At 36.8% G+C, this 15,948-nt stretch overlaps 1 protein-coding gene across 1 annotated transcript in view; it reads left to right on the forward strand.

The window, feature by feature from the left end:
• Positions 1 to 15,948, forward strand: part of SMC1B (structural maintenance of chromosomes 1B) — a 30,908-nt gene that overhangs the window by 9,689 nt on the left and 5,271 nt on the right. The window contains exons 10-21 of the mRNA XM_026050373.1: positions 2,306 to 2,491; positions 2,939 to 3,118; positions 4,043 to 4,189; positions 4,870 to 5,007; positions 5,513 to 5,629; positions 8,810 to 8,916; positions 10,191 to 10,332; positions 11,903 to 12,048; positions 12,445 to 12,598; positions 12,990 to 13,088; positions 14,030 to 14,186; positions 14,978 to 15,132. Coding sequence (XP_025906158.1) covers positions 2,306 to 2,491; positions 2,939 to 3,118; positions 4,043 to 4,189; positions 4,870 to 5,007; positions 5,513 to 5,629; positions 8,810 to 8,916; positions 10,191 to 10,332; positions 11,903 to 12,048; positions 12,445 to 12,598; positions 12,990 to 13,088; positions 14,030 to 14,186; positions 14,978 to 15,132 — 1,728 coding nt within the window. The remainder of the gene's footprint in view (positions 1 to 2,305; positions 2,492 to 2,938; positions 3,119 to 4,042; positions 4,190 to 4,869; positions 5,008 to 5,512; positions 5,630 to 8,809; positions 8,917 to 10,190; positions 10,333 to 11,902; positions 12,049 to 12,444; positions 12,599 to 12,989; positions 13,089 to 14,029; positions 14,187 to 14,977; positions 15,133 to 15,948) is intronic.

Raw genomic sequence — 15,948 nt, forward strand, 5'->3', positions numbered from 1 at the left:
TATTTTTTTTTCCAGGAGAGCATAAAAAGAATAGCAGCAGGTGCTATGATTATTTTTCATTTTCCAAAAATAGACATAGTCATGCTTACATCACAAAAATGGTTTAATCTGTTCTTTGCTTTTGTAGAATGTGATATTTTTGGTTTGTTTTCATATTTCTGTTGTCAAAATATATGCTTGATTTGCCAATTCCTTTATTCAAAATATACAAGTTAGCTGTAAGACYGTTTCTTCCTTTCAGGAGTGTTTTACAAAGGATGATTTCACTTAAATGTTTCATGTATTTTTATGTCCAGAGTGTCACGTCTTTGCATCTCATTTACTGCRTTATACTTAGATTTTATTTTCAATAATTTCATTATCTTCACAATGTATTGACTCTGAGTTGTCAACAGATAGCAGGATACTCACCACAATGCATGTATTGATTGTTTTRTGAGACATTTATACCTATTTCTGGGCACATTAAAGTATTTGTTCCAGTACTGGAAGTTACTGTAAACAAGAACTGCTTACTAAATCTAAGAAGTGGAATAGTTGATCTCTGAATGTCTCAAAATACATGCTCTTTTATGATAGAGATAAGGTGTACATACGATGTACAGGCTGGGAATATTACTTTGAAAAAAATGTTCAGAAGGTGACATATGTGTGCATTCTAGTGTTGCCATAAGAACATATATTAAAAAAAAAAAAAAGTTCAGTTATCCTTTGCATCTTTTTGGCAGAATCTTGTCAGAAACTAGCAAGAGGCTCATCCTGTTGTTTTCTTGAGAGGTTCTGAAACTTGTGGTTTTCAGCTGTGTCTCATTATTTTTATATTTGTGCTCACAAGAAGTTCCCCCAATCAAAAGATCTGACAAGAATTGAACCATGCAGGTGATACATTGGTGGTCCTGAGGAGAGACATTTTTCAGGGTGTTCTATGTTCTCTTCTTTCAAGGACTGCACATGCAGAGTACTCATCATTGGTGGGATGGCTTTTAGTAAATAAGTCATAGAGAGATGATTTAATATTAATCTGCTTCAGCTACCTTTGTTCCTGCAGTAGTTTTCCCGGTATCAGCATGTGAAGCAACAGAGCTGCTCCTGAAACTCTAGTTACTAATCCTAAAATGAAGTGATATTGAACAAAGCCTAAGTTAATGAAAATTATCAGGGGAAATGTGATACAAATCATTGCATTTTCTGGTAATCCACTAAGTCCTCCTCAGTCAGAGCCTGAGCAGGGTTAGGAAGATGTGGCAGTCTTTCCTCAGAATTTCCTATGTACAAAATGGCTTAAGCCATGTACATGCTTAATTCTTATTTAAAGGTTCTGTTGAAAGATTCCTGTAGCAGATATCTGTCATTCATTGTACACCCAATGTACATGCAATGGTGTGAGTCCTGCAGTGTGACATGCCTGTCTTTTCATGCATTTGGCTGATGAACACAGTAAATTTTGCAAATAATTACAGGGTGGGTTTTTTTTCAGTTTAATTTTCAAAACTTTATTCTGGCATTGTTAGTTTTAATTGGCAAGGTAACTCTTGAGGCAGATTCAGCTGGGCTAACCAATATTTGTGTACACCTGAAATTAATTAGGGAATCCGATATAACTGAGGTATGCACAGTAAGTTTGCAGGCTTGTTCACAAGTAAGTTGGAATAATTTACCTCATTTAAGCAAGCATCTTTGAAAAAATTACTTCGTTTTTTCTTAAATTACTATAACAAATCACTAAATTTGTAMGTAGTGCAACTTATTATTAAACTGAACTGAGATTTCAGCAATTTACTGGTCTGAGCAAATTTAACCCATTTGATGTTTCTTTTCAGGTTTTAAACTTGAGTGCTATTTTCTTAAGAAGTAATAAGCAGTTATCAATGCAGCAATTGACTTTCATATGTTTTTGCTAAACGAGTTTAGGCTATGACTATTAATATATGGCAATATAGTCTTGATTATTTGTGCTGTGCTATGCAAGGAAATGCATAGACATTGTTCGTGCTACTATTATGAGCAGATAACTAATTCTGGGTGTAAAATTGGAATTGGCGGTGATCGCTTAATGCTGTTTTCCAGTTCTTTTTTTATTAAGACCTAATCTTTGCTCAAAAAAGATTATTTTATTGTGTAGCAGATAATTTATTTCTATCAGAAAAGCTACTTTGGCAGTCATAGTATTGTCATTTTGTTATACCTCAAGAAGTGTATGCTAAAGAGAGATGTACAAAATATTTTACTCCCGTGACTTTGGTTTCTTGTTACTATTTGATATCTATTAATAAGATTTAGTATGTCTTTGCATTTTTGTTTTCAGTTTGGAAGACTGCTCGACTTGTGCCATCCTATTCATAAAAAATACCAGCTTGCTGTTACAAAAGTGTTCAGCAAATACATGACTGCTATTGTTGTTGCCACTGAAAAAACAGCAAGAGATTGCATTCGGTTCCTAAAGCAAGAAAGAGCTGAACCTGAAACTTTCCTTGCTTTGGATTACCTTGATGTAAGGACATTTTTTTTTCTTTTTCCTGCCCTGCAAGTTAATGCAGCTGTAAATCTTGTTATTGGTTAATTCTCAGTAGTGTAGATAATTCTGGTGTGTTTTTTCAGACTAAAATAGATCTATGTTCTAGGGAATTTGGAAAAAATCTGATCACATTAGAGAGTATGTAGGTTATGCTAGAATTACAGGATATATTTTAAAATAATTATATTACAGGATTTGTTTATGATTTTTGGTGCTAATTAACTGTATGCTGTCCTGATGTAAAGGAGACTTACCTGTGCATCTTAGGTTACGCATACATACTTCTATATGTGATAAGAGAGCACTATGCCTCTGCATGGCCCCTTAGAAACTGGAACACCATTCCCCCACCTTGTCACATTATTAAGTTACTGGAGTCCCATGCTTCCAGCTGCTTCTAAACACCACATACTTATTTTACAGGTTAAACCAATCAACGAAAAGTTGAGAGAGATAAAAGGAGCCAAAATGATGGTAGATGTTGTACAGACTCCCTTTCCTCTCCTGAAGAAAGTGATTCAGTTTGTGAGTGGGAATGGTCTGGTGTGTGAAACAGTTAAAGAAGCAAGACATATAGCATTTGATGGACCTGTTAGGCTGAAAGTAAGAAGCTGCATTTTGTTGCCTGTGGTTTGCAGTTTTCCAGTTATCTATTTGATGCCATATAAATAATTCCTCCATAAACATTCCAGCCAATATGACAAGATGAACATAGGATAGTACTGTGCTGTCTAGGCTGCTCGCACATAAATAAATCTCTGCATATTTTGCGTTCATAGGCCATTCTGTTTATGGTACATTTAAAAGATTTCCTGTAGGAAAAAAAAAAAAAGGTAAATTAGAAAAGATTGTTACAGTATTACAGCTCCCCGACATAACCCTCTATGGAAGAGAGGAATAATCCTCTTCTTAAAACTTCCTGGTTTCTCTGCTTTGAGAACTGTCTTTTTCTGCAGTTCTTTCTGCTTGGGCTTATCCTTGTTACCGTCATAGCCCACAATGTCCTTTCATTCACTTACTAAACCTTTAAAATCCTGATTAAAACAGCAGAAAGTTGAAAGTGTTTCAGCTGGAAGTATGTTTTGCTTGGTTAACTTAAAAAAAATTTACTAAAATTAACACGTTCTGCTTGGAAGTGAGCTTTTCACTTTTCCAGCTCTGTAGCTTTTCTTCAGTCCATTATCACTTCGCTTGCTTCGCTCTATCCAACCAGCCATAACTTATTAAATTGCCAATATATGCTCAGATGTCTCATAATAATTTTCTAAATACAAAGAAATCATACAATTTCATTTTCCTATTGTGATCTSTTATAATAATGTTAAAAGTGATTTGTACCAAGAAATGAAGGACTTTGTGTATCTCACGTTAGCAAGTTTGGAAAGGGAAAATAAACAGAGTTCAACTAAAAGATGGTTATTGGTTGTTTAAACGTGATAGCGTATCTTGGTGCCCTAGTTCTGGGTTATTTTGGATGTCCARTTGTTGCTGCTTTGTGATGTTGAAGTTTATGTTCATTTATTTCAGACAGTGGCCCTTGATGGAACTTTATTCTTGAAATCTGGAGTGATTTCTGGAGGATCAAGTGATTTAAGAGTTAAAGCTAGATGTTGGGACGATAAAGAAATGAATAAAATGAAAGAAAGAAGAGATACATTGATTAATGAGTTAAAGGTAGGTCTGTTAAAAGCACCTAGCTGCTAAAAGCAAAAAGGAATTAAAATTACGTGCAGGAGAATGGTGAGGTAATACTCTGTTTTGGTTAAACAGAATTTGTGGTGGGTTTTTTTTTTTTTTGGTTGTTTTTGTATTTAGCTGTAGGGAAGATTAGGATGATTTTCAGGACTTCTAGAAGAGACAGGAAAGACATAGTAGCTATTCAACCTCCTCCAGTTAATGGTAACACACAGTTGGTCTCTACCCTTAACTGAGGACTTGCTTCAGGCATCCCAAAGGCAGAGAACAAGACCACCATTGTTACTGTAAGTTACATTTAAAAAAGAGACCTGCCTCTGAATACCTGATGGCAATTTTAGCAGAAAAAAAAGTTGATAGATTCTGTCAACATGAATAAATCTGCACAAAAATCTGTCAGTCTAAAATGACTTGCTTAACTCAGGTTATTTGTGAGGAGCGGTAGAGAAGGAGTTTGCAAGTGTGTGCGTTCTTGATTGATAAATCTGTTTAAAACTGCTGCTGGATGTGACCAGTACTGTCAGCAGTTGCTTTGATCGTGGCTGCTTAAGTCGGGCTAACCTTACATAGTGCATGAACGTAACAAAAAGGAGTAATTTCCACATAAGTCAGCTTCTGTTTAAAATACTTTTGTTTTTTCCTACTGTAATATTTTTTAGGATTTAATGAAGATCAAACGTAAAGAGACTGATTTGAAACAGCTGCAGGCTCAATGCCTGGGAACTCAGACACGACTTAAATATTCACAGAGCGAGTTAGACCTTATTCGAAAGAAACACCTTGCTAATTGCTACAAGGTATAGTACTAAGCCTTTGTAATTTTCATGCCTAATCGTTGTATTAGTTGACCTAAACCGTAATTACAAGTGAAGAAATTACTGTTTTTTTACATGGCTTTTAAATTCAGTTTAGGTTTTTACATTCAGTGGTTATAAGCAAAGAATTAATAAGATATACATTAAAAGGGAAATGAAAACATTAAAAAAAAAAAAGTAATGAAGCTTTTCGTACTTAACTTAAATTTCCAGTAAGCTTGGTCTACCATTTAGTAACCTTCAAAAGTCTGTAAGTGAGAATGTACTTTAAATTATATTTTTAATGCAGCTTGCCTTTTCACTCATTAAAATTGTAATCACTGCATTCAAATTAGCAATAAATTAAATAGATTAAGTGGCATTTGGAGAAAAAAATTTTTTTTKTGTGTTAGAAAATATAGATATGCTAGACCAGAACTGTCTAGTTATGCCTAGAAAGTTGTCTAGCTTGTTTAGAAAAGTTACCTTTTTTTCCCTTTCTATCTAGGAAAAATCTAAACTGGAAAGTGAGCTGATGAACACTGAGTCTCAGCATGAAATGCTGAAAGAAGGAGTATTGCAAAGAGAAGAAAAAATAGAAGAATTTCAGAAAAAAATTAATGAGGTAATGCTTTCTCACCTAGTCATGGCAGTTTATGTTGTTAGAAGCACATATATACACTAACGTTCAAATGTATAGATTTGCAGATCAGATTGATTAAAATCAAAATGTTGTGAGTTTTGTGTGCCAGGTATAGATCCAACTAACCAAATGCACTTTTCAGACTTTTAATTATAGATGAAGTTTTGTCTAATCCATGTACTGTAATTTCATTTGAAATTGAGAAAAAGAGAAAAAAAAAAAAAGAGTGATTGTTAGCTTTTCCCCTTCTGCTACTGATGATGATTGTTATCATCAGTGATAATCTATGGAAGTTCACAGCTTTAGAGATCTTAGTGTAAACCATGGGGATGTCTCAAATCCCAGCAGAATATTCTCCGGCTCCTTTGTGGCCGGAGGGTAGAATTTCAAAGTCTCCCCTTACTCTTTCTCAGTCCCTAGTGTCTTAAGTGTTCTCTAAGAAATTATAGTCACAGTGTCTTTCCTCTTTCTGACTCGGGTGGGTCTGTTACAGCATGTATATAAATGAAACCTCTCTGAATACCCACAAGATTTGCAAATCTAAAGTAATCAACGTAGTGTCCCCAGGCGGACGCTGTCTTTCTGAAAATCATTCTCCTCTCTGTCRTGGCAGGGCCTATTCAATGTCTGCATTGAAATAATTCGTCAGGGAACCTTCTGCCTCCCACTGCCACCCAGTTGTGACAGAGGCACAGGCCAAACGGGCCGAGCGAGCTCACGTGCAGAGCTCTCTGTCAGTTGTCTAGGCTTGAGAACAGGGCACAACGATCTTGAAGCACTTCTGCACAGGTGGTGTTACTTGGTGGTGGCATGTTACAATGCTGTATTGAGTAGAAAAGTCGATAAAGAGCACTGTGAAGACCCCAAACTTCCCTTTTTGGAACCAAGCTTTGTATTTTGTGTCCACTCTGGTTACCATGTGAGAATGGTTGGGCCGTCTCACTTTGATGAACAATATTGATGAGCTTTGATGAACTGATGATCATCTCTAGGAGGTCACACACCCTTCAGGCCTGGGATCATCCCAAGGTCATTTGTAGCTTTTGGCCCTCAGCAGGGAATGATGACAGTTAACCATGCTGTCCATGAGCTAYGTGGTAATTGTGAACAAGTTCCTTATTCCACTGTAATTAAAAAATGAAACAACAACAAAAAACCAGAATGTTGAATACGTCTGGGATGGAATCTGATTCATGAAAGACTGAGATCCTTGATGGATGTTGTGGTGTGGCTGATTAACCTTTGCACTGTAGAGAGGTAGCTAATACAGAGGTTCAGGGGCTCGTGCTATCCCAGCACACCTAAATTCATTACCTGTTATGGGTACTAGAACAGATTGTCATTTTATCCTGCTCCTTTCCTGTCTTTTATCATCAGCGGGAAAGATGTTAGATGATAATATGAGATGCTGTACGATGTGATGTGAGTCAGTGGGTTTGGTTATTGGACCGTTTTGTTGATTGGTTCTTGTTTTTGTTGTTGCTTGTTTGTTTTTCCTGTAGACTGTTCTGCCAAGTCATGCCTCAGTTCCCTGCTATTCTCTACTCATCAGATGGTCACCAGAACAGTTCGTATAAATAGCTAATAAATCCAAAATAATAGTTACCACAAAGTGCCTAAAGGCACCGGGGTGAAATGGACAGTACTAAAGCCTAATCTGGCAACAGAACAGAAGAACACAGTTCGACTAGAGCTCACACATCCCTGGCCTCCCCAACAAAGAGATATCCTTCTCAACCCCCTGCCTGGAAGCCACCTGCAGCCTTACTMTTGCCAAACATTAACAAACTAAGTACAGACCTTGAAAGGATGGGGCTGCCGTTTATCTGGAAAACTCCAGGGTCTGCACCTAGATGCTTGTGTAAATGTGGTTTCTTAGAGAAAGGTTATTTGCCACTTTCTGGAGTGGGTAGTACGCAAATACGTAACTCAGTTCCTGGCCTCTCTTCCCTTCTCTTCACTCTTTCTGGAATTTTAATCTGTGTGGAATTCTACACATGAAGAGAAACCAAAACTACTGCACTTCCTTACATTCAGACACGAGGAAGTGCAAACATCTGTATTCTGCAAGTCTTGCAGAAGTCCTTAATTTGTAAGTCATAGGGATTCCCGTTACAGTTAACTTTGCTTTTGTACTGCAAAGAAAAGTTGGGGGAAGCTAGTCATTAATTTGCTAAGTGCTTACTGTGCTTGGATACCTGCTGAAACAAGCCTGTGTTTAAGTGTGTGTGTGTGTGTGTGTGTGTATATATATATATATATATATATATATATGAAGAATACTCATTTGGGGCCATTTGGGACCAAATCTCTAAAATTTTGTTCAGTGTGTTGGGTCTTCTTCTGAATGTGCTAGGTTGTTGCTATTTATTCAGTCTTTCCACGTACACAGTAGCTATTAGTTATCTAGTAATTCTTTTTTTATTAGAATTTTAGGACTTGGTGTTTTTACTGAAACTTTTGCTAGTATATACTAAGCAATTAAGAAATGGAGGATTCTGTCTTGATTTGATGCTACTCTAAGTGAGACATAGTTACTTACGGGTCCTGAGAAAGGATTATGATGAGGACGTGAGCTTACAAACCTGGTGGGTTAGTTTTGTTTGCCAGCCAGCCCTCTTTCCACCTGGGAATGGAAGCCACAGGTAAAACATGGGAAGCCGGTTACACTGCAGTGGCTGCAGTTATCTTTGCAATGAGCAGGTGCTGTCAAGAATGGGAGTGACCTTCTTCTGCAGGCCATGTGCCCGCAATCTGCCATTTGTGCTGAAGGGGTGATTTGCAAAGGCCAAGTCCTCGTCCTTTCTCCGGAGTGGAGTCACAGAATGSTTGAGGTTGGAAAGGGCCTTTGGAGATCATCTTGTCCAACTCAGGCCGGGTCACCATGTTGCACAGGATCATGTCCAGGCAGGTTCCAAAGAAGGAGACTCCACAGCCCCTCTGGACAACCTGTGCCAGTGTTCTGCTRCTCCGTGAAGTGTTTTCTCATGTGCCGATGGAGTGTGTTGTATTTCAGTTTGTGCCCATTGCCTCTTGAAGTTTGTAGTTTCTCTGAAATAACTTGAACATCCAGCTTGTAGCATGAAATGATTGTCCAAATATTTGATTTTGAGAGTTGCAAAACGCTATAAACATAGGCGTTTGTCTTCTCTTTACTCCAAGGCTGAAGAYGCAGTTTTCCAAGAATTCTGTGAAGAGATCGGTATAGAAAATATCCGTGTGTATGAGCAAGAACATGTGAGGCAACAAGAGGAGATTGATAGGAAAAGGTGGTATTTATAATTTAAAAATAAAAAAGTGGCGTGAATTGTATTGGACTGGCAAATGAATACATTTTTTCACAGGAAATAGCACGAACATAGATGGCTATAAAAGGTCCTGTTAGTATTGCTAGAGTAGGTTAAGAGCCAGCACTTGCTGTACTGCTCTGTGGATTTATAAACAGCCATCACATAACCAAATGCACAGGGTCGCCTTGCAACAAACTTGATAGGTTAAAAAGAGTTATTTTGGTGGTACTATTGTAGAACAATAAAATGGCTAAGAAGAATAGTTTTCTAAATTCCACGCTGAGACATGGTCCTGGTGCAAATTGAGAATCGTATGAATGAGGATGACTCATGAGCATGAGTCTTAAGTGAGATGTGAGCGTAAGATACGCTGATTTTGGTATGGGAAGGTACTGTTAAGGAAAGTGGAATCTTTAGTTTCCTCACAGAACCTTCAACTATTATTCTACTGAGAGACAAGTGTCACAGTACCACAAATCTGTATTTGAAGAAGAAGCACTTTAAAATGAACTGACTTGTGGTACAGGAGTTGTCAGGCAGGTGGCAATTCATGTTTTTTCATGTATTCTTTACAGAAAATAGTTTTTCTAATGTGACCTGGTTGATTCCTAGCACTGATCTGCATTTTCTTTTCAGCTGCAAGCAGCGCTCCGTGTTTCAGAAATGGGGGCAGATACACGTGTTGACGAGGGCTGCAGTGCAGTGGCAGTAGGAAACTGCATGCAGTTGAAATTTCAGTACCTGTTAATGCTTAAGGTGCTTTGATCATTAGTTTATGTTGGAAAAAAMTGGAGGAAGACAAGGTGGAAAAATGAGTGATAGAACAAGGAGAGCAGTAGCATTTTGTAGATGCTGTGTTGCACAGAGGGCTTGGCATGTGAGCCCTGTCATGCACAGCACGAGTGCAGGTGCTTACAGMTGCATCCCATATCCTGAGGAACTTGAAAAAAATTGTATTGGGGTTGCAACCATGTTATTTGTTGGTGTGGTGCTTGATTTGTTGAATTATCACTGTATTTTTTCTAGTGTCTCGATTTCTTTTCTAGTGTCCAGTATATCAGCAAGAAGCTGTGTAAGTGAAGTCTGGGATCCAAATCTGTACAAATTCTTGTAGTCAAGTAAAAGACAGTTTTGTTTATATGTATAGTTTATATATAGTTTCATACACTACATAGTAAAAGCAAAAATGTTTCTTTTAATACCTACTAGTAGTAGTCTGTAAGTTTTGCTTTGAAATACTGTACTTTGCCTAGACTGGAGTTTGAAAGCCAGAAGACACGACTAAGCGTTCAGCTTGAATATAGTCATGAGCACCTCCAAAAATTAACAAGTGCTGTCAGCTCCTTGAGAGGGACCATCCAAAAAGATGAAGCTGAGATTGCCCAGCTGCGGAAGGTAAACAGGAYTGGCACATGCACGTGTGTGCACGTACATGCACATGTATGCATACATATATGTGTGTATATATATATTCTTCTATTACTAAGTGGCTTTGTGTTTAAAAGATTTGGTTGCGTATTGTTGTTTTAACCTTGAAATAACCTCTATTGTCATACTTTTTTAATGGAAAATTGTACAGAAATCAGGAAGCTTGAGATTACCGCATATACAGTATTATGTTGCTTTTAATTGATATGAGAAGGCATCATGTGACCGGATAAAACTAACAGCATGTGCTTGAGATATTTTTAGAAGTCTTTATGAGTAGCAGTAAACAACTTGGGGGCTTTTTCATCTTCAAGGTGCTTCACAGATACAATCAGGCTTAAAATAACTGGCCGTGAACACTAATTTAGATTTTTATTTGCAGAAATACATACCCATTTCTCCTTCATGGTATSTTCTTTTCTAAATTACTTTTACAAGGTCGTGTTGACTATGTAATAAAAATACATGTTTATAATTTCTGTTATATTAATGTTGTGTATTGAATATATTGTGCTTGCGATGCACTGGAAAATGCAGGAGAAGTGATGTGTAGCAGTGCTTTGATTAAGAAAAATAGAAGTGAAATGTGAAAATACTGCAAAGCAGGAGAAAAAAAGCTACATGCATTACGTGAAGTCTGTTACTGTATGTTAAAAGCATTTAAATAAGTACATATTTCATGTATAAGAAGGCCCTGATTGGCTGATGCACAAAAGCGAAGTATGACTTTGGGCAAAAGCAGAAATTTTACTCTAGAGAAGGATTATGTGATTCTAATTCTAGAGGTACTTTGTTCTGGTGCTGTCACAGCAATCATCCTGGCAGTATTTGTCTCTCTGCACTATGTCTTCGTGCACAAACTGGATTTGCTATATTCTAGCAGCTAATTCCTAGCAAGTTAGCAACGGTGTGGAATATAGACACAGACGTGCGTGTGTGTGTGTGTGTGTGTATAGAGATGTGTGTGTAAATATACATATATATATATACACATATGTGTGTGTRTAATTCCATATGAACATACATACACATCCATCTGTGTGCATGTTTTTATATATATGTGTGTGAAAATACTATATAGATACAATGTTATATATTTAAATAGAAGACATTTCTGGAGTACCTCTGCAGTTTCCTTGTCCTTTGCAGACTACCCATGGATTTATTTCTGAGGAATAATTCTTTTTCAAGGATTTCACTTCCGAAAGGTGTTCCTAAACATGCTGTAGAAGTCCAGCAGAGAGGATCCTTCTCGCAGTGCTCAGGGAATAACTGAGGAAAAAGAACCAGTCTCCAGACTGTAGTAGTCCTGGTATCTCTGCCATCAGATTGTACAGATGTGTACAGTCACAAATCTGAAGCTGGTCATGCTGTGTATACAAAACACCTGAATCTTCCTTGGTGTATTTTAGATTCTCGTCTGTAAAACTTTAATGTACAGTAAAAGGTTAAAACTTTTAAACCTCCTTTGTGTCTAATAGGGATTTCATGTAAAGCTTTTTGGTAAAGGATTAAAAATGTAAATGTTTCTTTGCAGGATGAGGAAAAGCTTCTAGAAAGAGTGAATGAAATTGTAGAGGTRCAGCAGCATCTTAAGGAGAGATTAAATGCTCATAAATCTGAAGTTTTAAAAACCCAAAATGAAGTAGATGAGCTCAGAAAGACATTGTTAGCTCTTAACAGGTAAGAGCTTTTTCYAGGCCTTTAAATGTTTGCATCGTAAAGCACTTTATGTTGATTTTTGGCGACTGTTTTGTCATAAGTTCTGCTTTTGTATCATTTGCAGTGGGGATAGTTCATACTTCAGTTTTCTTATGCTTTTTAATTATTGGTCTGTTCCTGTGTTGCTTCTAAATTAGAAGTCTTAAAGAAAAGTTACCTGTCTTTAAAAATGGTATATTGGCACAGTATAGCTAAGTGAATTTGCAGAATTGAATTATATACTTTTAAACTCATTTTATAGCTAATTTATAGTGCATAGCTTTAAAAACATGCGTCAAAYGTGCTTTGTTTGACTGATCAGCCTTAGTGGTGCTGATTTAGTGGTGCTAATTTAGTATTTTCCATCCTTTTGCATAGGGAAGCTAGCAAATTACAAAAAGAAGCTACAGCAATAGAAACATCTTTGGAAGAGAACAGATTAAGACGACATAACCTGCTCCTTGAATGCAAGGTGCAGGACTTGAAGATAGATCTTCTTTTGGGATCACTCGATGACATCAGTGAAGTGGAGGTACTGAAAATGTTTATGGAAGAGAGATCTCAGAAAGAAGCAATTATTTGGTCTTGAACTCAAAGATTTTTTCTTTGAGGGTTGGTTGACATATAGAATAATTTTAACATTATGTCACTGTTTTGGTGTAATTAGGCCTTACCCTTTTAATTAAAAGATCTTGGTTTAGTAGACAAAGACGTTTGCAAGTGTTATAGTGGAATCATAGGGTGCTAATTCACCAGGAACTCCCATTTTGTGTTTTTATTTTGCCAGAGGGAGTCAATGGAAAAAGCGCTGTTCCCCTAATGTCTTGTTACCCGTATCTCCTTTCTCCATCCTCTTAATGTATCTTTATAAAATTAGAAGTAACTCTTTCTTCCTGCTAAACTGGAGTGTTTTGTATCTATAGCTAAGAACTGAAGTAGACGACACTCAGACTACATCAACTATTTATGAAAGAGAAGAAGCAATTCAGATAGACTACAGCAGCCTACCTGAAGACCTGCAGGTAATCTTTTTAGTTCATCTAATCTATTGTACTTCACAGGTAGATAATTTTGAATTGGAACAGATTGAAGTATTTTATTTTGTTTGTAGAAATTATTTGCTTATTCTTTCCCAGCCTTTAAATAGGACTTGCTTAAGAAAATAGTAGTCCTGTGAGAGAGGGTGTGTGTGTGTGTGTGTGTGTGTGTGTGTGTGTGTGTGTGTGTGTGTGTGTGAGAGAGTGTGACTTCTGTTAGCCACCATACATAGCAGTAATACAATACATGAGATTTTTGGATAGGCCCCCTATAGGTAAATTGAATTTTTAAAATTACCTTAGCTATAAAAATATAACGGAGAAATAGTAAAGGGAATTTATTTTTTTTTTCTCCTTCCTCTTTTACCTTCTGCCTTTAAATTTCATCAAGCAATACAGGTTATGACATAAAATTCTGGAAATCTGTGATCAGCTGCTAAAGGGTTTTACTATTTCGTTTTCAGGTAGAGGTACTTAAAATACTGACCTCTGTCATGATCTAGCAGGTTGTTTTTCTCAGAGCTTTTATCTCTCTCTTCTTTTTAGTCTTCAAAATCATATGTAAAGTAATTAAATGATACAGATTTTGTAGAGAGCAAGGTAGAAGTGTTATCATTTGAGCTTGACCTGAAGAACTTTTCAAGAACCTCTCATGAAAGGGTTTTTTCCACAAATGAAGTAATGCTGCCAGCTACTCCTTCTTCTGTGGTGATTTTTAACTTCAGATTTCTGGGCTGAAGGGAACTCATTGCTGTTCTTAAAGATCTTGTGGAACAGTTCTTAAGACCTCATCGATTGATTCTGAGAACGAGGTCAAGTTGTTGGTTTTAGCAAATTGAGGAGTGGGGTRCTTCTCCCAGAAGTCAAATTGTATATTTTGAAATGTCGTGGCCTAAAAGCAAATTAGGTATAACTATTTTCTTTAGGAGCTAGAGAGCGATAAGGAGATTGAGATCCACCTAAACCAGCTTCAGCAGGAAATAAAAGCTAAAGAAAACACTCTAATGACGACAGCTGCCCCAAACCTAAGAGCCATAGAGAAGTTGCAGATTGTTCGGGACAAGTTTCAAGAATCAACAGATGGTAACACTGAATCTCTCTTACTGATCTTTCTCTATTTTTCTCTAGGAACTCTGTGAGTTCCTACCCTGCTTGAAAATCTTTCTTGAGTTGGCACTGCTATTTTTGCTTCTTTAATGTATTAATGTATTTTTTGTGCCTAAGTCCTTATCCTCAGTCATCTTTTAATAATATGTAGGCAAGTTRTTAATAAATACTCTGCAGTACCTTTTTTTGAAAGTATACGTTTTGAAGGATAGTTTCAGCTGTAACATATTTATCTTTAGCAAAGATGCTGTCTTGATCAAATAATATAAAATGATTATCTGTGAGAAGACTTCCATGTAGTTCTTGAAAAACTATTTCTGACTTTAATCATGAAAATGTTTACGTTTTTCCCTAATTGAGGAAACATGTACATGTTAATAGCTCAGACATAAGCATTAATATAGAATTATTGGGTGTCCTCAGAGAGCGTTTTAGATGTTAACATATTTCCAAAAAGAGAGAGTTCTGAAGATGTAATATCGGATAAATTCTGCTGCARTTTAAAGACATCCCATTTACAGAAACAGCCAGAAGGAACAATTCTTTCACAGTGCACCTAATGGAGGTGGCACTGAAGAGACTGAATGGCTGGTAACTTCATGTTTTTGGGAAATCTGGAAGGAAATTCATACCGACTGTATGTGCATTAGAACCTTTTCTTCTAGTAAATATTTTCTTTGATGCTTGTTATGGTACACGATATATATTTGTTGCTTGTATTTGCTTAGAAGCTTGCTGTGAAGTAATGTCAGCAATTTTTTTCATAGCTTTTGAGACCAGCCGAAAGGAGGCCAGAATATGCAAGCAAGAATTTGAACACGTGAAGAAGAGGAGATACGAGCTGTTCAGCCAGTGTTTCGAGCACGCCTCCATAGCTATTGACCAGATCTACAAGAAAATGTGCAGGAACAGCAGTGCCCAGGTGTGTCATGTTCTCAGGTACCTGGCTTCAAAAGGCTGCTTCGAGCTTTTGTATCTAGAATAAGAAAAACTTAGTCACATTCTTAGTTTCCAAAGACAGTTTCAGTCCTGGAGACGAAACTTACACAAATAATAGAGACTTCAGAATTTTTGATGATACAGATGATTTTTAGATGATATAATACAGATAATATGCCCCACCGTGTTTGACGTGAAGCAGGTTAATGCCATTTGAAGTGTTAAGCAAATGGGGAACCTGATAATTGGAGGGGATGTTTTCCAACTTAATAGATTTGCGATTAATCATTACAGAAGTGTGAAATAGATTCATATACTTCATTTAAAAACAGGTTTTAAAACAACAGGTTTTATTTGACAGCAATAACAAGTAATAAAAAAAATCAGTAAAAATAAATCTAAAAATCATTAATGAAATGATTCAGTAGTGTAGTATTATTTTTATGAGGTTTTAGAATTTTTTATAATAAAAACAATGACTTAGTATGTTATTACTGTATTATGTCACAGTGCAATTAACCTCTGCTAGTCTTCCAGTATTAATGCCTAAAACAAAAAGGCAATGCTCTGGTCATCTCGAATTCAGCCAATACTTAAATATTTACTCTCATGCTTTTAATCTTTATATTTTATCATCTAGCTGAAGAGTTGGATCTGGTCCAGAGGGACCTGGACAGGCTGGAGAGTTGGGCAGAGAGGAACCTCAGGAGGTTCAATAAGGACAAGTGCAGGGTCCTGCACGTGGGCAGGAATAACCCCAGGCATCAGTACAGATTAGGGGTCGACCTGCTGGAAAGCA

This window comes from Nothoprocta perdicaria, unplaced genomic scaffold, assembly GCF_003342845.1.
Source record: "Nothoprocta perdicaria isolate Ctin4 unplaced genomic scaffold, notPer1 scaffold_68, whole genome shotgun sequence".
Classification (NCBI taxonomy): Eukaryota; Metazoa; Chordata; class Aves; order Tinamiformes; family Tinamidae; genus Nothoprocta; species Nothoprocta perdicaria.